Consider the following 26898-nt stretch of genomic DNA (forward strand, 5'->3'; position numbering starts at 1 on the left):
TTTGGAGCAGTGCAGTAAATCAAGCTAGCTCCAGTTCCCTCAGCCAAAGGCCTACATAGGAGAGAGGCCATTTATTCAGTGCTGTTGCAACGTGTTACTCCACTGCACTTAAGCCTGGTTTCCTCCTTTGCTTGCTGCAGCGGCTCCTGAATACGCAGTCTCCTTTAAATGCAAGCTATTAAGTACAATGTCTATGCAACTAAGATAAAACATGGGCTACTGAGAAAGTGAAGAAGCTCTGGGCTGAGAATATATGAGAAATACATGATATGCACAGAAAGGAACAACGCCTTTGATGTCTCCCTTGTTCCCTTTAGCTATGTCTTTATTTCTCTCGCTCTCTTATTCTCAAGTGTTCGCTAAAGAAAAAATTCCAGTGCAGAGTTGGAAACATCATCCTGTATTTACTTCAGACAAAAACAGTCAACCAGTTGGTAGAACCTGGGGATCAGACTGAAACAAAATGTTTCTGACAGCGCTGCAGCCAGGATTTTAGAAATACTGAGGTCAAAACTACAAATTCCAAAACAGAGCCACACCCACCAGAGAAATGTTTGACCAGCTATCAACTAAACTCTGTAAACTTCTCTAGGTGTTAGACAAACTGTCTACAGCCATGCTAGCCACTCTTTGATGCTAACAATGACGTTTACATCTTCGATTTATGTGTTAGCATGCTAACATTTGCTAATTAGCAGGAAACAACCAGAGTATCTGAAGCCGGTCATTCTCACTTAGAGACATAAATTTCACATTTCTTTTATTTACTTGAAGGGGTGAGTAAGTTTCCTCTGCTGCTGAGGTGAGCAGGTGGTGGTGATGTGACTTGACTTCAACCATTGTTGTCTTTACAATACAAGAGGTTATAATCCGCCCTCTGAGCAGTGCTGCGTCTTCAGGACAGACTGAAAGATACAGTGAGTCGCTATTATGCTGGTTAGCACGCTAGTTTCAGTACAAGAAAAGACGTGATTAGTGTTGTTTTCAATTACCTGCAGACAGCTTTGGTGAGTAAAGGAATGAAGTTTGACACTGAACTTGCAATGTTTCCTCTTGACTGCTAAGTAAACAGCTGTTACTGTCACTGGTGGCTACAATCCCTGTTTTTCTGACCTCATCTGATCCAGAGCTGAGAAGGCAAGTTTTAGTTTCCGATTTGAGTTTCCAAGTTAAGAGCGCTTAAGATAATACTTAAAATAAGTGTTCTTTACTGACAAAAGTAAAATATTTTTAGCATATTTTAAACTGTTGGGTCTGGGTTCATCTACTAGTTAAAACTGGGTGAGATTTGCCAGCCTGAGAGAGTCCATTACTGTTAACTAAGAGGTCTGCTTACTATCCACCAGGAGCCTTTTGGTAGAACAAAAATGGACATCACAAAAATGAAGGCAAGAAATCAAACACTTCATGATTCTGTCACGGCAGTGTGATTAAAATCTGGTGGACATTCAGAGAAAACATTGCAATGCAAGGAGTGCAGACAGATTCCACAGGACAGTGGAGTGGGAGAAAAGGAAAATGGAACGAAAAAAAGAAAAATTAGAGAGTGAGCAGAGAGGAGAGGAGCACAGAGAACACAGTGCTGGCTGGCCACACTGTGTGTGTGTGTGTGTTTGCCTGAAATAAAAACAGCGCCAAAGGTTCCTGAAAATTTGGCAACATAAACACTCATGCCACCTATGCCCCGACCCACACACACACAGCAGCACTTACTATGCAGGGCAGGGCTGTGTGTTGCAGAGATGGGATCCCAGCGTCGGTCTGGTGAGGGGATTACACATGGTGGAGTTAACCTGGACTTTCTGGTCCTGCAGACAGATAGCCTTGGTCGAGATACGACCTGATGGAAAATTGGAAAATAAAGAAGGAGAGAGAAAAATAGAGGTTGTTGTTGCTCTTTCAGGTGATTTGACTTCTTCAGTTACATTTTCTAACTGTCGTAGATCAAGATCTCTGGGTTAAGTCAGTATGTCTGCATGCCTGCTGACTGTTGCTGCCTCTGGAGACAAGCTAGAGTGAAGCTACAATGCCCACAGTCAGAACACACACACACACAAACACACACACACACACACACACACACACACATCCATCCACTGACAAGTAAGCTGGGGGTTGCTGAGAGTCTTTTGGGATCTGCAGAATCTGAACTTCTCAAGTGACAAAGGTGCTTTTCATTAGCCTTAACACACTTCCTGGACCACACGGTAGCAGAAGGGAATTGTTCAGAATACAAAAACACATAAACACACACACACACACACATAAAGACAAATACAAAAACACACACAAACATACAGATGAAATCATACACTTGGGGACACAGTACACACTGGCACACATGAAGATGCACATTCTTCTGAATATCTTTTATTGTAATTGACCCTTTGCTAAGCTCCACCCTCCTTAGTCACTGTTGCTATGCCTGTCAAATTGACTGTTCGCACATATGCAATTTACATATACTGCAGCAAATCAACCTCTCTAAATCCTTCATTGTTTCAGTCTGTCGTCTGTCAATTTTTACTTTTAGATGACAACTGTCATTTTATCAGCTATTATAACAAGCTACAGGAGCTACTTTTCAGCCATTAAGACATAATTGACAATGTCTTCTCCCGTTTGACTTTTTAATGTTTCTAGCAGACTTGTTTTAAAACAAGAATCTTGTAAAAGGGACGTTAAATATGCATGATACATGATCTCATGCTAAAAGACTGAGGTTAAGAGCCGGTTAATGCTCCATCAGAACTTATTGGTAAGACATGCTGTCTAACCACGTCAGACGTCAAGTGTTTATACCTGATCCAAATGGCCACACTCAAAGGCAGAGTCACAGAAAGCACCATTTAAAAACAGGGATAATGGTGCACATTTTCTCTCCAGGAAAACATTCACAATGTTACTTTTGGTTGTTTACATGTAAAGCTAATGTTCTAATGTAAAACTGTTTGAATAACAGCTGTGTTTGGCAAATGTAACTCTATCTTAAGTATAGAGTGTCTGAGTATGTCTGAGTGTAGACATCCACAAATCCAAGAAAGAGCAGGACATAGCAGCTGACATTATTCCTGTAGGTAGTAAGCTAGTTAGCTGGACTTTCCAACGAATGCAGCTCATGTTAGAGGAGATAAACACACTGTTTCCAGTCGTTACATTTTTTGTCTTTGGAAAAGCTGGGACAAAAGACGTTCCTCAGAACTCAGGTCTCCTTCATCCTCACGCACACAGTTTCAACATGTGGTGAGCCCAAAGCTTTACAGGACTGCTGTGCCTAGTTACAGTTGCTAAGCTACGGATGGACAATCACTGTTCAAAGGAAGGGTTTAGCAAAAGTTCAATTAATGCACACAACACATGTACACACACAGAGATCTTCTAGCTTTATCCCCCAAACAAACATGCACTGGCCCACATTCAAACACAAACACACACAGCCTCACCTCCAGCACAGGGAGCGGAGCAGTCAGAGCGCACCACACCCCAGCTGTAGTCAGGTTTCCTCTCAGTGCGAGGCAGAGTGTACTCCCACACCACACCCGGGTTCTTTCCCTGCAGGAGGATCTGTCAGGCAACAACACTGTCAGTCAGAAAGGTGTCACATGTGTGAATGTAGTTTGGCTTCTTAACCTTTATTTAGCCGGGGAATGCATCACATTGGTTTTCATTTGTTCACATTACACTGGGAGTCATCCACTGCAACCACTTTTTCCTTGCTGCTCTTGGGAGTTACACCAGCAATCTTCCTCCCCTCAAAGGAGGAAGGCCACCAGTATGTACTCAAAAGCACCCGCACAGCCACGGGTGTGCCCAAATGAGTCTCTGCCATTGAAATCTAAAGCCGGCACACCCAGCACAATCATATCAAATGTATGATTTATCTGAATGAATGAAAAAATGAATTGGAAAAATAGACTAATGGAAAGTTCAAAGTTTGGCACAGGCATTGGCACAGGTGCTGCCTTTATGCTATTCAATTGGCGGTCAGTGACAGATCACAGCAAGCTAGCTAGTGTTAGGCCAGGACATTTTATTAAAAATGCAAAGATGTCAAAACAGAGCTCTCTGGAGAAGTTTTTTACGAGGCCAGGCATCAAGAAAAAGGAGGAACAGACAAGATTAGACGGAAAACAGACGCCCAGGAAAACTTGGACGCCAAGGCCAGGGGATGATCCTCCACCCTCCAGCTTCTCTAACCCAAAACCAACCGCTCCAGCCGTGGCCCCAGGACCTTCAGGATCTTCTAACCCAAAATGAACCCCTCCAAATCTCCAGCTCTAACTATTACGAACTTGTATGTCAGCCTAAATTACTTTTATTGAACAGGTAGATGTTTCTCATCTAAATGCTACAAGTATGCTTGGCTGGGATGTAGCATCAAACAGGACGCTGTATTTTGCCAAGTCAGTTTGTTTGTTGTTACCATGTAACAGCATTGTGCAAATAGCTTATAGGCTTAGTGTAAAAAAAAATGTTTTTGGGTTTCTGCTATTAGAAAATCCGATGTGATTTAAATGCATATTCAGTGCTGCAGATGTTCGGACCATTGCAGTCGCCGCAGCTCCAGGTCTGACGTTGCTTTTATGCAACAGTTTTTGCTATAATGTTATAGGAGAAATCATTGCAGCTTTAAATGAAGAAATAATGTCGCAGCTTGCCACCACCACCATGTTTCCTCAAACTATCACATGCTGCTACAACACTTAACAAAAGCAGTTGCCTGCTATCGATACACTGTGTAAAACTGACCGTAGGAAAATATTCTGAATAATGTCTTAATGAGATCTTAAAATATGAGAAAAAAATCTGTTCTGGTTCATCTATAGATCCCTTTTTCTTGCACACATTATATCCCACAGGTCCAACTAAATCAATATTTTCGGCCAAGCTACTGCTGTAGGAAGAAATCACATGTTCCCACATCAACCATAATACACAACATTAGTCTTTAAGACAAGCCAGTGGACAACAAGTACAGCTAGAGAGTTTTTGCTAGAGAGCAACTGACTGGTGATTGTCAGTGTTCTCATTCACTTTCTCATCTTTTCAGCTGTCTGATAACCAATAATTACGATCATTATTGATAAATCTGTAATTAAATTTTTCCATCTATTGTTTTATTTATAGGAAATAATGACAAATGCCTTGCACAGTTTTCTAGAGGGGTTCCTCAAATTCTGGCTGACTGATGGTGCAAATTAAAAATCACATTAAACTAAGAAAAACTGCATTATTTTACATTTGAGCAAATCTTAAGTATTAAATAAGCGACCATGCCTGCTCTATATCCATGTATTCTCTAAATAAAAAGTCTTCCCCCACAAACAGTATTATGTATATCCTCTGTCTGTGAGCCAATCTGTAATTGGCAGCACTGCATGATGTATGTCTACACCATATAAACAAAAAGGTACATGGCAGCACTGCAGTGAAAGAAGAGCAGAAAGAAATGGTCTGTTATGGACTAAAGGTAAAACCCCTGACAACGTGGCAGTCTATCCAGTTTCCACTGAGCTGTAAGATCTACTACCCACTAACCAGAAGGCTGTAGAAACATTAAGGAGAGCTTTGTTCCCTTTCTACTCCAAACTGGCTGACCACAATATTATAAGGTCATTTTATTTGGACAGTACAGTGAACATACGAGGGACAATTTCCATTTTCTTTTGAGAGTTTGCTTCTTTTCACCACATCCTTTATACTGGCTGGTGATGAGTTACCTTTTCTGCTCTGCAGATTTATTTGGATATTCAAGTCGAGCAGAGACAAACGGATGAATGAGAGCAGACATACCCATTACAGGAGAAGCATCAGGCTATCATTAAAACAACCTCGTGAGGATTCACCGCCATGGTGAAGAATTTAGGTTGAGGCGCATTTAGATAGTGTGTCATTTTAAACTATTTCAAAACACTGCACTGGATTGTCTTCATTATAACTATGTCTCTTTTACAGCCTTCCTCAATTTAGTTCAGGTTGGGTGGTTACAAATCCTCAATCCATTTGGCAAATTGTATTAAATCCAACTGTCAACATCCATTCCAATGTCTGACAAACATACCAGTCTATCAGTATCTGCGATAATGAGCTTTGACAAGTGTATTTTCTTTGGGGTATATCCTGAAGTACAAAGGAATCTACCATTAACTATCCAACTTAGAAAGCCAAGCACCTCCTGGGTTCGATCCACATTCAACAGTCCTGGGGTGCTTCCACTGACTGGACCAATCCCCTCGTGCTGCTTGTTAACTGTTCCATGTGTACGGTCGGCCCAGCGCCAGACAGGAGGCAAAAAGAGAAACATTTATCTGAGAGGAGCTGTCTAATGTCAGAAACACATCTGCATATGTAGGCACAGCATACGCAGACTTGTGAGCATCTGGAAGGACAAATCAATGTGACATGGTGTAGACATATGAAGATACTGTGACAGACACAGGCACGGCCATGTACATACTTTACCATATTGCACTAAAATAGAGGCTTTGAACTGTAAGGTATGGCTCCCCAGGGGGAGAAATACGAGGTGAAAGGGACAGGTGCATGCCAGTGTTCTAAAACAACAGGAGTTTGTAGTTTGGCCCTCTCACCAACAATAGCTGCATAGAGGGAATTAGGTACTAGGCATTAGGTTAGCCTTAGCATCCAGTTGCTGAACTTTGCATCACAGATCACATTCCTTCTCAGAGTCATAGATTAAGTGAGTCTTACACTTTTTAATATCTTAATCTCTTAGAAATCACAGAGACGAGACACTCCTTCTTAACTCCAGAACTTGCCTGGGAAACTTCCTGTTTTTAATTCTTCCTCAGTATCACGGTAATTTAGTGATAGTGATCTGCACATCTATGAATACACTGCAAACAAGAACTGCTAAAAGCTAATTCGGCATTATATAAACTAAAATATTATGTAAACAAAAACATGTTTTAGGGCCCTGCAGTAAAAGAAGTTTGTCTCCTTTTGGTATGTGTTACCTGTGGGGTTGTCATTCCAAACTCAGCACAAGCTTGAATGTAACTGATTGAGGCTTACATGCTAAAACCTGCACTGCAAACCTGTAGGATTATTCTGTACTGATGACAGAATTTTATGTAAATCTGACAGTAAAGGAGTCAAACTGCAGAAACAGGTTTGCTTTTGATTTTTTTTCACACCATCAGGCACTGATAAGCCAAACAATTAGTTAAATTCCACAACAGGCTGATTTTGCATTGTTCTTTATTTTATATAGAAAAAGCATGCTTGAGGTCTAAAAATATAGTGTAAAATTTTTCCTTGTTCATAAGATACTTGCAAAGCTAATTTTTTTATATTTCAAATCACAAAATGTTTATATCCATGTTTGCTAGCTCAAAGGCTGCATTTCTTTACCTCAGCCATGTTACTAACACGTTCACGGTCATAAGCCACAAGCCAAACCACGGTTTAATGTTTGCAAACTCAGTGTTTAAGGATGTCTAGTCAAAAATGTTGAAATTGTGGCCTCTACAAAACTGCCAACTGCCATCCAGCAACACTTTAACACCCACACTTCCTTTGCTGGTTCTACCCACCCCAACCAAGCCCAAACCCAATGCCATGACACAACTGCCACTGCTAACCACACCGGGATTTTATGCTTATCCAAGCAAACCAGCTCTTACCAACATCCTTGCTCCTTTGCCAAACAACCTCCCGTGATGTGAACCAGCAGTTACAAAAACAACGTTCAGCAACAACAGTCCCTTTAATAGAGGACCTACACATGACTGCAGCCTCGAGGCTTTCTAAATAAATGATCTCTCTTTCCTAAGCTATCCACAATGTTGAATAAACCTAACACACCACAGTGTGAATATTGTGTGCCAGGAGTAACAATAACTTTCAGACAATAAGTTCAGACATGTCCAACCCTGTCTCCTCACCACTTCTTCAGTCTGGGACAACTGCAGCCAAAGCCCATCTCCTGGCTTATGACTGAACATCATAACCAATGAGAACAAAGAAAAGAGGCGACCTGATAACCAAATGGTTAAGGCTGACATGCCTTGATCAGTGAGTCCCCAGTTTCGACTCCCAGCTGGCTGGACCATTTGCTGCATGTCTTTCTCCTACTCTCTCCCTACATTTCCTGTCTTTCTCCACTTCCACTATCTAATAGAGGCTAAACATCACCAAAAAATATGAATAAAAGAAATCCACAACATTGACACAACATCATCAACAGTGACTTCATGCTTGTTCCCACTTTGCAGACAAAGCTCACTCTGGCCTTGTGACTGCTTGGAGTCAAAGCAAACCAACAGCAGCACCAACATATTGCCTTGATATTAGTCACAACATATAAAAATCTACCTACCTTGAAAACTGCTATTTAAAACAAAAACGATCTCCATCTGTATCAGCTCTGTAGCAGAAACATTCTCCATCCATACTATCACACCTGAAAACGCATATCATATGACCATCCCTGTACACCGGAGAAGCACATGCCAGTGTAAACAGGAAGCAGACTGTCTACTCTGCAGTTGGTTAGTTGCAGGAAATACTACTAACAAGATGAAGGCAGTTGTAGTGTAAAAATGCAGAATTTAACTGCACACCAGCTGCTAGCAAAGACCACAAGGTCGCTAACGCTTGTAATTCGTTATCCATGTTGTATTCATCACTGATAGTTGCGATCGATAAGGCCCAATCATGAGCCATAGCTGTCTACATTATCTTATCCAAAGGTCTCAGTTTCTGCCCATTCAGACTACAACCCCAAAATTTTCAAACTAAAACAGGGTCAGCAGCGTTTTCCAGAAGTCTAAGTTTTAGAGGCAGCAACATAGAGGAGAAAACATAGCAAAAGAACTTAACATGGTGGTGTGCATGTAGCCTTAGTTGGAGAAATGTTCATTAATGACGGATGTTTGCATCTCCTGAATGGCTTTTATTCTGTAGTATGGTTACAAATATCAACTCTTGTTCTTAAGACTCAAAGAAAAATCGCATTGATTGAAAGAAATAAATTTCCTGGAGAGAAGTTATGCACGGGGAGCTTTTCAAGTTTAAGTTATGTGAGTCTGCCTTCTTACAGTCCAAGATCAGACCGCAGAGTCTCTTGGTTTTCACAACCCAGCCACCACACCACTCATCAAGTCAGATGATGATGATGAATTGCAATGTAGCAGACACAGATGTCAATCTCACTTGCGGACCCACAATGCTTTGCCCTGAACTGGAAAGACCTCGCCTCACCATCCCACAAGAACATCAATGTAGGCGGAATAATCCTAGTTGGTATCCACTGAGACCTCCAGAGGCAGCCATTTGATATATCTGTTCCCTCCTCCTGCTCGTGTTAACTACTCCCACTCCCCTTCCCTCCTCCTCCCTACCAGCAGAGCAGCTGTGCAGATGTGAACACCTTGTCACAGTTTACGCTCACACTCCTCAACATTTGTTTTTCTTTGAGTGTTTCAAGCTGAGTAAGGGTCTGGGAGTGATCGGTGCATACTCCCTCCCCGCACTGCACCCTCTCTCAGTCTTTCTGTGACAGAGCCAGTTAAGTAGAATGTGTGAAACAGATGAAGATCAGCACTGAAAAAAAAACCCTACTCATTTTCCTTCATTTGGCTCTTTTCATTTGCAGTTGAAGTCCCAGTGCCCTGACCTTAACTTCTCACATCCAAAGAGTTCAATTGCAGAATTCTTAATCTTTTAATCTCACTCTCCCTCCCCTCTCTCTCTCTCTCTATCTCTCCCTATCCTTCTCTTTCTATCAACCTCTTTCTCCTTTTTGTAATTACAGGACATACTTATAGAGATTATGGTCGTGTCATCTGCAGATCAGCAGCATGCTACAGCTGAGTTCTCTGCTGGACAGATGTAAGACTGAGACACAGACCAGCAGCAGGAGCACTGTGAGACTAAGCCAAGTCTATTCTTTAAAGGATACCGTAATTTATCCCTATTACAATTTGAGATTTATGTGTGTAATCTAGGCCATTGTATCTACCAGTTATGATAACACTGTACTCAACCAAAGAAAATGGTGAGATCTGGGGCCACAGTGACAGCGCTACAACAAAGGGTAAAGCAAGAATACCAGTGGTCAGACAATAAGGCAGGTTTTACATAAACCAGCAGTTAAGATTATCAATAGATTGTCAAACCACTTTATTTAGCGGCAAAACTGGAAGTGAGTACAGTGAAAATGTTGATAATAATCCCATCATTGCACATGAAAACCACAGTAAGTACTACTCGTGTTTCTTTCCCCCATCTGACATTTTTTTATTGACACTGCTATGTTCCTGGATCCAACAATGGAACAAAGGCCAAAACTACAAGAGCAGGAGTACAGTGTAGCCATGCTAGGAGCTCTGTGAGGCTGAACCTAATCACAGAGATGCTTTGAGATGAATACTCTGTAATGCTAACATGGCAACATGCTCACGATCACAGTGCTAACATGTAGGTTTAATGTTAACCATATTTGAAGGGTTTACTCTACACTGGCTTTTTGCTTGGAGCAGGTGGTGATGATTGTTGTACGACAAGAGCTTCAGGCATTGTTGCGTTTACAAGAAAAGAGGTTATAATACACCTTCTGAGCAGACGGACTGGGGCTAGCTGGTTAGCATGCTAACTTTAGTGGAGGAAAAGACGTGATACAGACAAGGCTTAATACTGGCGTTGCTTCCCAGCACTGGAGACAGCTCTCGGTGAGTAAAGGTATGAAGTTTGATGCTGAACTTGCAACGCTCCTTCTAATGTTAGCTATGTAGCAATAGCAAACTTAAAAACAGCTCCTTTAATTTAGTGTACTTGCATGCAATGATTTGATAGCAGTAAACACAAAGTTTGGCTAAGGCTGATGGGAATGTCACTAGTTTTGCAGGTATTTAGTCATAACAAGTATTACGACTGTATCTGGGAACCATGAATATGCTGAGGTATTTTTTTAGATAAGTGAAAACGTTGACCTGCTGGTTGCAGGAAATGTCTGGGGATCACCAACGTCATTCGGACTCATTCCCTGGGAAGTGTCCGTGCAAAATTGAATGGGAATCTGTGAAATATTGTTCTGTGAAATGCTTGTTGAGGTATTTCAGTCTGGACCAAAGTGGCGGACTGAAAAATTATCCAACAGACAGACATTCCCTGCACCACTAAAATATGATGCAAGTTGTAAATAAAACTGTTAACTGTTGTTATCCCCAAATAATACTGTGCTTGGTGAAAGTAAGATTGTAGCATTGCAGAATGCAGAAATTATTGCAAAACTTGCTGAGAAATAAAAATGAAATCTATCCATCTTGCACAAGAAAACAAGAATAGGCTGTTCAAATGCCAACTACAACAACAATCCACTAAACTGACCACAAACAGAAGCCTCTTTTCTAAAATAGCTACAAAAAACACTCAGACATTTCCTGAGGGTCAAACGGGTGACCAGCCAAACACTTTGGAAATATCACACTGGTATTCCAAATGAATTTACAGGCCAATCATTCCTGCTTCAACCACAGTGTTTCTGGGGAAAAGGGACAGAGGAGAGACTAGCTTTTACATGACTATCACTTCAAGCATGATAGCAGGGGAAAAAATGTCTACTCTTCACCTGGTTTTCACTTCTGTTTCCACAGCTAGAGGTCAGAGTTCAGGAGAAAATAAATGCTTTCGCTGACAAAGTTATGTGGGAAGAACATCCCACACACCTCCCCCACCCACCGTTCATTTGAACCTACAGAGTCATAAGGAGAATGACTCGGCCACTTGTCAAATATTAGTTTTGCTGTGAGGAGGATACGCCTGTCCGGCATCACATTCTGCTGCTGCCTTCAGGACGGGTAAAGACTCGCCCTCCCCTCGAAGCTTTGGTTTCTGACGCGCCACTGATTACAAATGTGGGGGGAAAAAAATGTACCATCAGCTCATAAATCACATCCTGTACTATAGAGAACATCTCACTCGAAGCAACCATCCGATTTTATACTTCTCCTCCCTGCCTCTAAAGGGCAGTTGACTTCGGGATTTTATTTGCTCTATTAGCTTCAAATCACATGGCTGGAACAAAGCACTTTTGAGGTCAGTGGCCAGGGGGGTAGGGGGGCACATCCATGGCTTTGAATATGTGTACATGGAAAAACACGTGATTGTGTTTACACAGGAGCTTGCAGTACCAAGTAACTGTAGTGCTTATAAACAAGGAGCAAGCCTCTGCCATGTGAGACTGATCTGAAAAATGAAACTGGCCCAGATGCTGATTTAGACTAATTGTGCCACATCTCCCTCTCTCTGATGTGTGATTATTCTCCCTGTCATTCTAATGATGCTTAAAGGGTCGGCTCAAGCAAACTACAGAAAACATATTTTCTCACTTACCCATATTGGTATCTGCTCATGCAGATTTTTTGTTTTATTATTTGTCCAGGTTTTGAGTTACAGGCAGGTGACAAATTAAAGGAGAAACCTGAATAAGTGAGTAAAGAAATATAAGGAATGCACCCAGTGCAAGCAGTTAACCTCCAGTCACGCACTGCGGCATGTATAAAAATGCTGAGCAGGCTCAGTTGATTCTGATTTTGTACCATGATGGCAGGAGGAAAAGATCTAAGTGACTTTGAAAGAGGGTTCATTGAAGCAAAAGATGGCAGGAGCTTCAGGCTACGTCCACACTACTACATTTTTGCTTTAAAACGCATCTATTTTGCTACGTTTTCACCTGCTCTCCACACTGCTTTGGAGTTTTCTGGAGCTGCCAGCACCACAGTGCGGACACTGGAAAAAACTGGGCTGTTTGAACCTGCAAAAGCTCTAGTTTCTTTCTAATGCCTTCCACACCACCCAGCCATCTGCACATCATGCCTGACGTAACCAATCACCCAACACAATAAATCCCCCACAGAAGCACTGCAGACAGCTGCAACCACCCCTGTTCTCCCTAGCACCCAAACTTTTTTTCATCTAAGCCTCGTCATGTTCAGACATTTAAAAAAAAAAAAGGAACCCTGTCACTGTCAATTGCCACAAACGGACATCACCCAGCAGCGGCGGCTTACTTCAAACACTAGCGTCTCATTAGTAGGTCCAGCAGCATACAGGCTCTCCGGCTTGTTGAAAGAGCGCTGGTAGTCAAACACGGTTCCACCAAAGTGGAACTTTCCCGGCCAGTCCACGGTCCAGTCCCCTGTCAGGTAGTACTTCCTTTTCAGGGAGCGGACAGCCAAGTAGCTGGTGGAGACCTCCACTTCCTGAACGTGAATGCTTCGTGCCCCTGCTGGGACGGTCACCATGGAGTAATATTCTGGAGGAAAACAAGAAGTAAAGAAAGTCCAGGCTGAATCATGCTTAGATATTTGTTTATTGCTGCTCTGCTTGAAATTTATTTGATTCTTATAGTGTGTTTCATCACACACTCCTGCTACCTATGCACACACACAGCATCATCCTTCCTTTACCCAAACTTTATCTCTGGTGCTGTGTATGTGTGTTACTGCACATGCATGAAGAGATATCAGACCATTTTGAAGTTTCTGTATGTGCATGATTTCAGTTCTTGTCCTTGTTTAACCATTAAAAATCTCCCCTTGTCTTGAGGAAAAAGTAACATGTACAGACCAACTACAAACAAAGACAGAGACAAGATTACCATTAGCCCTGTGTTGAAGGGTGTATTGGCCCTTGAAGAACTTGCAAGTGGAGTTGTTTCCCTTACAGACTCCGCAGGCATCCAGAGAGACCTTGGAGCCCAGGATCTTGTCACAGCCCACTGCCTACACACAACAAACACAGTCATACCATCAATGCCACAATAAACATGTAGATACTAGTAAACTCTATGACCAGCTCTTTTTTAAAGTACTTGTCAATGGAATTAACTGATATATCAATGTCAACTGTCAATAAGGAGGTAACTGTAATTCCATCTGTGTTTACATTTGGTGTTTCACATAACTACTGCACCAAGGATCTGGATTACACGGACAATATAAGCATGGTGGGGAGATGCAGCATTATTCTTCACATTAGATGAAACACAGGAAAAAGACACATTTGCAATAAAATGAAGTCGACTGTAAAGTAAAGGAGATTCTCCATCTCTCATTACACTTTTAAAACCTGCTCTAAAACTTGAATCCAACAAGCTGGTTGATGGCACATTGGCAAGAATTATTTAAAGGACAGCGAGTATAACTGCACAGTTTTAAACAAACCCCCAGTTTACAGCTATTAACTTTATAGCTATTATACTCTATTGAAGTTTACATTTGTAAGAGTATACAAATACTCAAACTTTTTGTCAGGACAAGATATTCAATTGTCTCTGTTTACATTTACAGTGGCTTCAGAAAGTATTCAGACCTCTTCACTCTTTGCACTCTTCATTACATGTTATATGTTTGTCGGTCTACTCTGAAGCTCCAACAGATTGGATGGGAAGTTTCATCCTCGGGCCTCTGCGCAGATGTTCTGTGGTGTTTAAGTCAAGGCTTTGGCTGGGACCCTCAAGGACAGACAGACACTTGTCCCTAAGCAACTCCAGCATTGTCTTGGATGTGCGCTTCAGGTCACGGTCATGCTTAAAGTGAACCATTGCCCCAGTCTCAGGTTAGGTGCACTGTGGAGCAGGTGTTCTTCAAAGACCTCTCTGTTAATTCTTCTCTTAATTTTGACCAGTCTCCCTGTGCTTGCTGCTGCTGGTTACTCAGTTTGGCCAGATGGTTCCTGCTGGTTCCAAACTACCATTTCACAATTATTGAGGTCACTGTGCTCCTGAACCCTCAAATCTTTAGAAATGGTTTTATACATTTGCCCTGATCTGCCTCACCACAGAATTTTTATCACAGAGGTCTACACCGAGTTCCTTGGATTTCTAGGCTCGGGGTTTGTCCTGATGTAGTATGAAATGTGCGCTCTTATATGCACTGGTGTGTATCTTCCTAAACTGTGTCCATCCCTTCCATTTGCCACAGGTAGACTCCAATCAAGTTCTAGTCACGTCTCTAGGATAATTTAAGCAAAGTGGATCCACCTGACCACGATGTGGAGTAAAGGGTCTGAATACTTTTGTAAATGACAGATTTCTGTTTTTAATTTTCAATAAATTTGGAAAAATGTCTAAAAACATACGTTTTCACTTTGTCATTATGGATTAATCAATGTAGACTGATGGACAGAAATGACAATTACCTCCATTCAAAATTAAATCTACAGTACAATAAAGTGTGAGGTCTGAATCCTTTCTGAAGCTTCTGAAACTTTCTTTCAACAGCCTTTGTACCTCACACACTCCATCAATGCAGACATCTCCCTTGTGATCAGAGCAGGAGGTGCCGTCTTTGACTTTGCTGGACATGGCGAAGAAGAAGTCAAAGTCCTCTGCAATGCAGTACAGCTTACAGATGTCTTCATCTGGACAGAGAACATGCAGATGTAAACAGCAACAGTGTCAAAGTTAGAATCAACAGAATTGACAGTGCGTAGGAATAAAATCAGTTAAGCTTGACTATGACCAACATGTAAAGTTTCAGCAGCTACTGTTCTGCAACCTGTTACACATACAGTATGTATGCACATCTTCTGCTGAGACTGAATTGGAAAAGACAGAAACTGGCTATAAATGTACCCAGGGGTATTCATGTGGGGCAACAGGTTTATTCTGTAGTTCAGATCAGTTATCACAGACAAGTCTCTGCAGCCATCTTTGATTAAAATAAATGATGGTGAAGGTGACTTGGCCCAAGGTCCCAGAAGGCAGTTCAGAATCTGTTCCTCTCTACATCACCTCCCATTCATCAACAGCTTAAACAGGCCTGGGACGAGAGCCAAACACACGGCTCTCCTTCATTTCACTCTCTCTCTCTCTCCCCCTCGCTCTATGTAACAAAGCTGGCCTGCAGGCTTCCTTTTTAAATCTATCCCCACTGTGTCAGAGGGTGCAGGTGGCTACATGTCTCTCATGTACATCACACAGAATGATAGTTTCCTCCAGCTTTTTGGCCCTAATCATTGCAGCAGTAAATAGTGGTTGGCATTACAGAAACACTTTATAAAAGAGATTGGGGCTAGCCGAGTACAGCAGGGTGCAGAATATAAAAGATCTACAGAATTAAGACAAGAAAAAGCTTGCTCTGAACAATCTGCTATTCTGTGTTTCTATAGTCGTTCTGTGTTCTCTGAACAATGACATTCTTTTCTTGTGCATGATGTGCCAAGACTACAGTAACACATGGGATGTCTTCATAATCCTCGAGAAGTAGTGTAATTTAAAGGAACTCTTTGTAAGTTTTCTATGACGCTCAACATGGTCTCTTGCCAGGAGTGGGTGTTTGTGAGCTTCAGCCATCGTCGCAGCGTTGTGTTTACAAGTTACAAGACAAGAGGATATAATACATCCTCTAATGATGATATCTAGTGATACGTCTTCAGGGCAGACTGGAGGATACAGTGAGTCACGATTAGAAAGTGATGAGATGGCTAGCTGGTTAGCATGTCTACTTTAGTAGAAAAAAGACGTGATAGAGACAAAAGTTAACGTTGGTGTTGCTTTCCACTGCTGGGCACAGCTCTTGGTGAGTAAAGGAATGAAGTCTGATGCTGAACTCACAATGTTTCTTCTAAACTGGTAAGTAAACAGCTGCTAATGCTAACGCTGGCTATGTAGCAATAGCAAAACTTCCATATAGCTTCTTCAATTCACAAAATAATTTTTAAATATCATTAAACCTCGAAAGAAGGATGCAGGAAAAATACATCCACAACATCCTCGGACGACTGAACAGACTCTGTTCTCTCCGGGTCTAATCAGTTGACCAGCTTACCATCCACTTGTGTGTAGGGCTTCCACTTGTAGTACCAGCCCCTGAAGGGCTTGCTGTTATACTCAGCACACTGTTGGGCCCTGAAGTCCACAGTGTTGAGAGGGCACAGCCGAGTGTTACACAGCTGGTTGAGCCGACTTGAGCCGGAGCAAAATTTACCATTGTTCTGTGGCCTGAGTGGAAGACAAGACAAGGAAGAAAAGGAAGATTTACAGATCTGAAAAATCCAATTTTTCTCATTAGCACAGTTCTGTTATCAATGCATCGCTGAGCCAGTTAATATTATCACACCCTGAGGTCCTGATGTTTATACCACAGAGGAGATCAATTCTGCTCATAAGGGAACAATAACCAAAAATGCAATTTAATGAAATACATTTGAGACACAGTTTTAATATCCAGATATATTTGTGTGGCAGACTACATCTGAAAGGAATAGTTTGACATTACAGGAAATGCTTATAGTTAGGTATTAACACCACTCATGTCTGTCTATCAAACATGAAGTTACTGACAGCAGTTGTTTCACCCTGTTTCCAGTCTTCAATCTAAGATAAGATGACCAGCTGTGGGCTGCAGTTTCATATTTAACAGACATGAGACTGATTTCCATCTCCTCATCTTACTCTCAGCAGGAAAATGAATAAGCATACTGTACATCCCAAACTTTTCCTTTGAGCTTCAGCCAAATTGAGTCATGTTGGAGGACAGCGGTATCCAAGACATTATCATTAAATAAAACGATAAGTTTCTTTAGTACATGAACATGACACCATATCATTTGTTAGTATATGATCCTAATCAGAGTGTAAATTGCAGTTTAAAGTTTTAGTGCAAAAGGATTAAAGCTCATGTAGATGCTGTGAAAGAAAAGCCTGGATACCATGTCAGGTATTTCTATACACCATGCTACAGCAACACTTCAACCACAGGAATAAATGAAGGCACCACCACCAGCTAAAAAAAGACCAGAGTCTTGACATTTAGTGAACATTAGGATGCCATGACAGACTTCCCAGGCTTTCTAAACTCATTCCAGGCATTCCAACACAACCACCAACAGAGAAAATTGAGTTTAGCCATTTACCAAAGTGGCCAGCACAGACACATAGACACACACAGAGACTGTGGAACCATGCTGATCAAACATGTCTAATAAAAACAATTCACTAACTTTTACAGTGTAATAAAACGCTTTGGAAAAGGAACTGAAAATGTGCCTTAATACGAACAGTAAACAGGAGAAAGCAACCAGAGGCATAGTTCTTTTGAATTTCCTGTAACAGTGTCTGCATGAAATGAATGTTAGCAACAATCAGAATCAAAAATGCATGTTGCTTCACTGCATTTTTCTTTAGCTCCAACTGTTCATCCCCTCCATTCAGACCTGGACTCAATCACAGGGTGACTTAGCTGCCAAGAATGATGGAGCTTCATTGAAGGTGTGTGTGTATGTGTGTAAATCTGCTCCATGCTGATCTTGCTTCCCTGGGTGAGGGGGGTGCAGGGATTTGGCCCAGGTTTTCATAGTCCTGATCCTATTAAGACTTAGCGGCAGACATACGCAGTCCATATGGTAATGTAGTTATAGCAGGCCATTGGGGGAACCACACTGTATACTCCATCAGTCGAGGCCTTCTGATCAGAGGAGCACGGAAGATGGACAGTTTACTTGTGGAGGGAGTTGAATGCAATTCGTGGATTATGGACATCTGGCCCTGAGTTTCACAATACTCCTCATTTCTCTTCTACACCCTTTAGTCTCCTCTTCCTGGATCATTTTGTTGCAATTGTAAATCAACTTCCAAGAACAAGACAGAAACCAGATATGACAAGTTTTTCGGTTTGTGTTTCAGTCATTCCTCTTCTGTCTCAACACCCAGCCCCAACGCAGCCCTCAAGACCCTTAAGGATGCTTAAATGTCCCGGGAGCTCAGTAAATCTGCCCGGCAGCAGAAGCTGAGACTGAACTCCTGTGGGTCAGAGGTCACCATGTCTAGTCTTGTCTTCTTCTTGGGTCACCTGCTCTCTCCCTGCCTCTCTCATGACTTCCCACACAGATCCTCATTCTGCTGCAGTGCCGCGGGTCTAACCCTTGTAAAACACCTTCACAAGTCTACCGAGAGGCTCCACCCAACAGGGGTCTATCTAAGCACCATCGCCTCTTCATCCCCCTAACCCCACTCCCTTTAAATCGAGTGTGTGACAAAATGTGCTCCCTACAAAACCAGGTCAAGATCGCGAACCTAATCTCCCAGGCTTGTTGGTGAGGATTAGGTTGACTGTGTTTGATCTGGCAGGTGGTCTACGGCGAATGGAGGAGCAAGGAGGGAGATGGAGGGAGAGAGGGAGGGAAGAGGAGAAGATTCATTTTCCATCCAGCAACTCCTCGAAGGGAAGGATGTAATTGGCAGATCCCAAAGAACTCTTTTACAAGACTGAGCAAAAGATACATGCTTGCCTTGTAAAATGGATGAGTTTGTGCTGAATCAAATGAACCATCTTTAAGACTGCTCCTGCTGAGCAAAGATCTTCCAGTAGAGCAGAGGTGAAGATGTACAAAAAGCTGTCATCTCTATAAGCTAACCTAAAACAACTCAGGATTTATATGGCTAAACCTACATGTAATTTATGCATATACTGTAAACTGCAAGTTTGACAAGAACTTTAAAATGTGTCATTGCGTCATTGATCTTTCCAGAGATCTGACAGTGACACCCCAGACTGTCCAGACAGTTCGGTTTAGGGGTGAAGATGACATTAGAGACAAGCCGTCAGATTCAGGCTAATCCTTCTTGTTCTGCTCAGATTAAGAGCAGAGGGGCCCTGCCAAAATAATCGCAGAGATTACTGGGGACAAACACACTCATGAGTCAGGGACTAAAACGTGACTCAGGGGTACAAGGAGCAGCTGGGAAAAGTGTGTTTGGGTGGCTGAATTCTTGTGGTGGAGGTGTGTGTTGAGGTGGTGGGGTCGGGTAGCAAAGGGATGTTGTATTAAGACATACCCCTGTCTAATTTCATTGTTTTCACATTGAACTTCTTAGGGACCTGACAACTGGTTGGCCCATTGTATGTAATTTGATGATGATATCATGACTTGACATTATTGGATTTAAAATTTCACACTCAACATCTTCACATCCTGTCCCTATCTCGCTGACTCCATAACTCACTGTTTAGCAGCATCAACCCATTTTTCAGCAGCAGCTGCTACAAAGCACTCTTTAGTGCCACAGGAATGATAAATGAAGTTGACAGCTAACCTGGTTTAAAGGGCTCTGTGGCCCTTTTTGGTCTGCCAGTCATGGTGTATAATGTGTATCATATGAGGGCCGGTCTGCCTCTGAAAACGTCTTTGATCCCTCACAGGGATTAGGAGACAAGTCAGCTGTGACGGACAGAGCAGCCACATCAGTATCTGCCCGGCTGTTAAGTAAGCAGTGATGAAGCCAGTGTAGGGTAACGAGGACAGTGTAGTAGACGTCTGTGAATGTCTGAATGGACTCATTAATGGAGTGGACATAATAAAAAAAAAGAAAATGTCAAGTGGAAACGGCCGCATTTTCTGAAGAAAATCTATATCTGCTTCCAGCAGAAAAATAGCAGACCCACTTCCTGTGGCAGTCGAAATACAATCACTGGAAGAAGTTGAACCGTCAGATTAAATGTAAGCACTGAAAAAATAATCAGATGGGGGTGAAAGGGCTGGAACAAGTTGAAGATTTAGCTGCAAGGAGCTGAAATCATCAAAGTGCAGGTTGAAGTTCTGAAAGAAATTAGTGCAAGTTCCAGTGTGTAAACTGAAAGGCAAAGGCCATTGAAGTGTCAGCTGAAGAGTAAACACTGAAGGCAGTTTAAGTATCTCGGGTATAAACAGTAAAAATTTTGGAAGTTAGAAGAGCTGAGGAATTTGTTGTGTTTTTTTCCCAAAAGTGAACACCTGACACTTGAAAGGGTTAGAAGTATCAGTTGAAGCGTATTGAAAGGAGCTGAGATGCTGAAGCGTAATCACAGAAAGCAGAAGAACTAAAATAGAGAATAAGCAGTGAAAGCAGTGAAACTTTGGGTTAATGTACAAGTATTGAAAGTAGTCGAATTGAAAATTGAAAATACATGAGATAAAAGCATCTGAATCAGCTGAAATATCAGCTGAAGCATCCAACTCAACCATGGAGGTTGTGTGAATGACCATGTGAGACAAAAGATAATGTTATGAAGTCATTTTCTTCATTTTCTTGGCTGAAAGACTTTACACAGGGAGAGCAGTAATTAAGAGAGCAACTGTGTCCCTAGTATCTTCATCATGACAAAATCATCTCACCCACACTTAAACACACACAGAGGCATAAGAGTCTGTGTTCATACATGTAGGATTGGATGTGACGTGCCAATATGATCTCACCTGCTATGACTAATCCCTAAATGACGGCAATCGTTAACAGAACAAACCAATCATCAGATTCTTTGTGATGAAGTTTGAGATCTGTCCACCAATCAGTGTGGTGCAGCGGCCTTGGATGATTAGCCAAGATCCTCCTGGAACTTGCTGCGGTATGAGAGTCTAGTTGTACTGTGTGTGTGGGTGTGTGTGCTCATGCATGAATTTAAGTCCTATGTGGCAATGCTGTTTGTTTTAATTGTTGTAGATCCACATTAATCTTTTAGAAAACTGAATCAATTCTTTGTCTGTATTTTTTTTTTTTACTAAATATCCAGAGAGTTTAAAATCCACTCAACAGCTGGATAGAAACACAACAAGGAAAAACATCAGAGTTGCTGTCTACGAATTTGTGTTAACTTTCTTTCTCTTTGGTTGCTCCCACAAGCGAAAATAAAAACACAGTTAATTGGTTCCACCATCCTCATCATGAGTGTCCCTGTGTTACAATATGGAGGAAATTGCTCGTATAAACACTCTTCAAGGAAACTATTTTAAACCCTTCAGTTGTTCTTGTTCAGACATTGCGTATAATTGCACCATAATGTCAGTGTTTATAAAGATCTGTGTAAGAGTGTTTTTAGTGTATGTAGTGTATGTAGTGTACACATACAGTGCTTCACAGTAAAGGCAGAATAAAAGGCATGAACAATCAGGAAATTAATCCTTTCTCTAAATATCCCAGACAGGCCAATTGTCCTGTATGAAATTTAAAGGGGCAGTGTCGTGGGGGTAGGCTAACCAACTACACACAGAGACAATCATTTATTTGATCAGACCTAAAAAAATCTATTCTATATTGTATGAAAGTAAAATAAAGTCCTGAAAACATTGAATAAATCTCTTAAATGTTGTGGGGAAGACCAACATGGGACTGTGCTGTGCATCTGTTATGAAACACAACATTAAAACCTTTCACGTGAGTGTAATGACATGCACAAAGCCCTTTTACTAACAAAGAGATATGCACTGTGGGATCTGGGTCTGCAGAATTATCTAGAATTATGTTTGTGTGAGTGAGCAGCAATAGGGGACGTTTGCCGACTGTCTTGGCAGCGTTCAGAGAAAAGAGCATGCTATTAGGAGGTTTTCCTCGTCTGGAGCAAAGGGAGAGATAGTCTGTCTGTCTGGACTGTCAGCCTGACTGATGAGAGCCGTTATCAGGCGCATGTGTGTGTGTGTGTGTGTGCATGGACAGTATGTGCGTGCATGTCTTTGCTGACAGCTACCTGGCAGACAGCACTTTCAGGTGTTCAGAAAGGAAGAATTTTAGGACGGGAGGCCTTCAAGAATTACTTTATGGCCCAAACCTCAACTCAGATTTTCACTGTATTAGCAGCCACATGACAACATGAATCACTTCATCATCTGCACGGCTACTTAATCTATCTATAAACATTAAAAAGGAGCTGATGAGTCAGATTAGAAGACTATGCAAGTATGTGCAGATGTGTGTACCTTGGGCTAGTGCAGGAGCGCTCCCTGTACATGACCCCTCCTCCACAGGTTCTGGAGCAGTCGGACCACTGGGACCAGGCTGACCACTGGCCATGCACCGCCCTGGGACCATGCTCCCCATATTTGACACACTGACCCCGCCGACACCACTGCAGAAAATAGAAAGAAGGAAATGAAAGAGGAGAAGACACACAGAAATGGCTTTCTTATCAGAACTTGAGTACTGGCCCAGGCATTTTGCCTGAGTTTCCTGGTTTGGACAAATCCCAGCACCACACCTGGGCACCCGGACTCTCCAGCTTCAGCCAAAAGACACATGCACAGATACACTGTGCACCACACTTGAGCCGATCCAAGCCAAACCCTGCACTCACACACATCATCACCTCTCTCTCTTTCTAAATATCAGCTTTCGATATGTGAAGGGGTGAAGCCATTCTGTGTCCAGCTGAGAGAACTGACGGTCCAAAAATGCTTCTGCATGTACAAACAAGTATGAGCAGCAAGGATGGATACTTAATAAAGTCTTTACTGATATTAGTAATTGTCATTTAAATCAGTAAGTGTCCAAATCTAGTTTGACCTCTCCTCTCTGCCTTTTTAAGTTGCAAGGATTTGCTTTAGCCCAGACAAGTGAGAATACATTAATCTAAAGGACAATTGTAGTTTATTACCACTTATTTCTTTTATTTATAGTAATTATTTTTATTGGCGATTAAAGTATTTTGCTCACTTAAGTAATTAATGTGATCTGGAAATACCATGACATCACCACCACAAAGGCAGCTGTGGCAAGAAATGAGCAGTCAGATGTTCAGACAGGCTGTAAACATGCCAACAGTTTAGACAGATTATCTAAACCATCCCTCATCACACAGGAAAACTGTGTACACTAGGTGCTTTAAACTAGATCAAAGTTGAACCAGGAAGTGGGTCTGTAAACTGTGATGGATGTTTACAATGGATCATTTGGGTAATAATTTGAGGTTTGTCCTCATTTAGTCTGACTAACCTTTGTTCAAAGGACCAGCAGGGAAATATGCTTATTTTCTTTCCTACAGTGAGTTAGATGAAAGGACCAATACCACTGTCTGGTATTTACAGTAAATATGAGGCTGCCAGCTAGTTAGCTTAGCTTAGCAGAAAAACTGGAAACATAGGGAAAATGCTATTAACTAGTTTGTTTGTTTGATATGTACAAAACACACACACACATACACACACATATATATATTTATATATATGTGTATACACACATATATGTGTGTGTGTGCTGTGGTTTTATGAGTGGGTCGTGCTAGACTATGTCTTGACTGGTATCAGTGACTATCTGAAATTGTGTTGTCACCATGAGGTTGCCAGGGAACCAGCATCGACTCCAGCAAGTTAATACACTAAGCTAAGCTTAGCTGGCAGTAGCTTCACATTTACTGTACATACATGAGAGTGGTATCAATCCACTCTTGGCAGGAACTTTATTTTCCAAAATGTTGAATTGGTCCCTTTAAAATCACCTGACCACTAATGTTCTCTCTGTCTGCACCAAATCTGAGCAATGAACTTGGTAAGTACAATGTTATTATTACCAATAGGAATGATGGCCCATGACCCAAGTTGTAATTTATCAAAATTATAATCAAAGTATCATTTTTTTACCCATCTTTCATTATTTTCACCCAGTGATCAGCATCTGTTTCTTGCCCTCTTGACTGTGTTGTGTATACCCATTCATATACAAAACCTATCAATTGTATGCATCCAAAGGAGACACTGTTTGGTCGACATTTGTCCATTTATCACTTACCTCTGGCGAGGAGGTTATGTTTTCACCTGTGTCTGAACACATTTGCAGTGAACTTGGTGGCGTGATGGGGCAGCAGCCAGGGAAGAACCCATTAAATTTTGGGGCAGACCTGGATCATTTATTATGAATGAATTTTTTTCCTCTGAAGTCTGGTGTATGTTGTTTGACATTGGCCTTGGCAGAGGTCTGTGCTCTGTGAGTGCCCTTGTACTTATTTTATTTTACTGCCATTTTGCACTGTGTATCTAAATAAAATATATATGGATTTTATTTGACATGGACATCACAATTACATTGGACTAACCAGATGCATTGCTTGAGTGTGTGAGCATACGTGCTAATTCTCAACACTTGTCCACAGGAGGCTTTTAAGAAAAAATGATAATAACAATAACATTAATGACAATAATAATATTAATAGCAATTAAAATTCTTCTTCTTTTTCTTCTAATTATTATTACTATTATTATAAAAATGTATGCTTGGTTTCTAATTGGTGCATCAGTGGGTAAAACTGTCAGTCATCAGACTGAGTGACTGGCTACTGTGCTTCACAGGAACAAGATGACCTTCCTCACCATGTCTGGACCACAGCTGGTTCCTTCTGCTGCGGGCATGAACTTGGTCTCACACCGGTGTCCTGTGCGATGACACCACAGCGACTTACAGATGTCCTGTCAAAGAAGACACACAGACTTACAGGATGTTTTCAACTTGCATCAGTTTTGGCACCTTTTGGCATTATGCTCCTCTCCTCTTTCCTCTTCCCTGACCTGACAGCACCTGCTTCTTGCCGGGACCACCATCACGCTGGTAGATAAGCCCCCACCACTTCAATAACCGGGAATAAGCTTCTCCACAAAGCTTCAGTGTCAAATCTAATCACTGTACTCCTTTAATGAAACGGGCTATAATTGTATGTGTCATCTGACCCAACAATACAGAGACAGAGTGAGCGAGTGAGCACAGAGGGAGAGCCGAGGTCGAGAGACAGGCGGCAGGGTCTGGCAACCCGCCCAACTGCAACTGGCAACGGGAGAGAAACCAGAAAGGAGGGAGGGTAAGAGCAGGAGACACAGCTCTGGTGTGTGTTGAGTCTTTGTCCTCACATCTCTGACACGGAGCAGGTGGTTGACAGCCACACCACCATCCTGAAAATCATTCTACGTGAGCCCATTAGGGCCAAACAGAAAATAAAAACAGGGTGTAAAAGTGTGAAAGGCAGTCCCAAATCCAGAGTCAATCAGTGTGTAGATTGATGTACCACCCACTGACTAGCACACAGGTCTAAGATATGCAGATGTAGTATTTGATCTTCTTTTAGGGAAACATAGCAGGGATTTGGAGTCATGAATGAGTCATGAATAGCCAAGGCAATGTCATCTGTGCTAATCTGTCACATATACGATTTCCCAGCAATTACAGCCCTGCAGGAGGAAAACCTGTAGTATTTTAAACAGCATTTACATGTGAATCAACATCACTGAACGCACTGAACATAAAGGCTTATACCAAGACCACAAGGATTCAGGGGGTACGGGAGGGGGGCTCCCCATTCAAAGGATGGAATGCATTTTAATGGAGGGTCAAACGTGGGGGGTTTAAGTTGGTCTGCAAATATCTGGCTAATTAATAACGTGCCAATTTGGTGGTGGTGCAAAGAATACAAGTGCAGCCCCTGTATGATCCGAGTGCCACGTCTCATTACTGGAGACTCATCTAGTGCATCTCGGTTTAGGCAGAGACACATGAATAGGAACTGATTTACAATTATTGGGGTCCATGTTAAACCAGGACTATTCAACTTTCACTCTATGTAACTTCACAAGGCAGGGTTAGTTTAAGGACCTTATTGTAGGAATGATCCTTCCCCCATCCCTTTCTCTTCTTTCTTTAGTGTATTTGTGTCAACTTGATGAATGAAATTCAAATATTCACTCTCTGTTTTGCTCTCCACTCGGTCCTGTTCAAAATATTTTACTCATTAGCGGCTAAATGCTCCACTTTGTTCATGGGCTAGTTGCTAACTTGGTCTGTCTGGTGTTTGTTGCTAGGCAGCGGGCGGTGTTGACCGTCACTTGACAAGAGCTTCAGCCATTGTTGCTTTTACAAGACAAAGGGTTGTAATACGCCCTCTGAGCAGCGCTACGTCTTCAGGGCAGATTGGAGACTACAGTGAGACGCTGTCAGAAAAGAAGGGCCGGGGCTAGCTGGTTAGCCTGCTAACTTTAGTAGAAGAAAAGACGTCATAGAAACAAGAGTAAACATTGGCGTTGCTTTCTACTGCTGACGACAGCTCTCGGCAAGTAAAGAAATGAAGTGTGAAGCTAAACAGTGTTTTTTCTAGACAGGTAAGTAAATAGCTGTTAATGCAAACGTTAGCTATGTAGCACAACTTA

At 41.9% G+C, this 26898-nt stretch overlaps 1 protein-coding gene across 2 annotated transcripts in view; it reads right to left on the reverse strand.

The window, feature by feature from the left end:
• adamts18 (ADAM metallopeptidase with thrombospondin type 1 motif, 18) overlaps window positions 1-26898 on the reverse strand; it is a 62293-nt gene that overhangs the window by 13244 nt on the left and 22151 nt on the right. For both annotated transcript variants that reach the window (XM_071489434.1, XM_071489435.1), the window contains 8 exons: window positions 25078-25173; window positions 22696-22844; window positions 16797-16969; window positions 15257-15387; window positions 13625-13748; window positions 13035-13279; window positions 3444-3564; window positions 1714-1840 (listed from right to left, as the gene is read on the reverse strand). In XM_071489434.1, coding sequence (XP_071345535.1) covers window positions 1714-1840; window positions 3444-3564; window positions 13035-13279; window positions 13625-13748; window positions 15257-15387; window positions 16797-16969; window positions 22696-22844; window positions 25078-25173 — 1166 coding nt within the window. The remainder of the gene's footprint in view (window positions 1-1713; window positions 1841-3443; window positions 3565-13034; window positions 13280-13624; window positions 13749-15256; window positions 15388-16796; window positions 16970-22695; window positions 22845-25077; window positions 25174-26898) is intronic.

The sequence above is a fragment of the Trachinotus anak genome, unplaced genomic scaffold (assembly GCF_046630095.1).
Source record: "Trachinotus anak isolate AG129_WGS33_773 ecotype Australia unplaced genomic scaffold, CSIRO_AGI_Tana_v1 ptg000011l, whole genome shotgun sequence".
Classification (NCBI taxonomy): domain Eukaryota; kingdom Metazoa; phylum Chordata; class Actinopteri; order Carangiformes; family Carangidae; genus Trachinotus; species Trachinotus anak.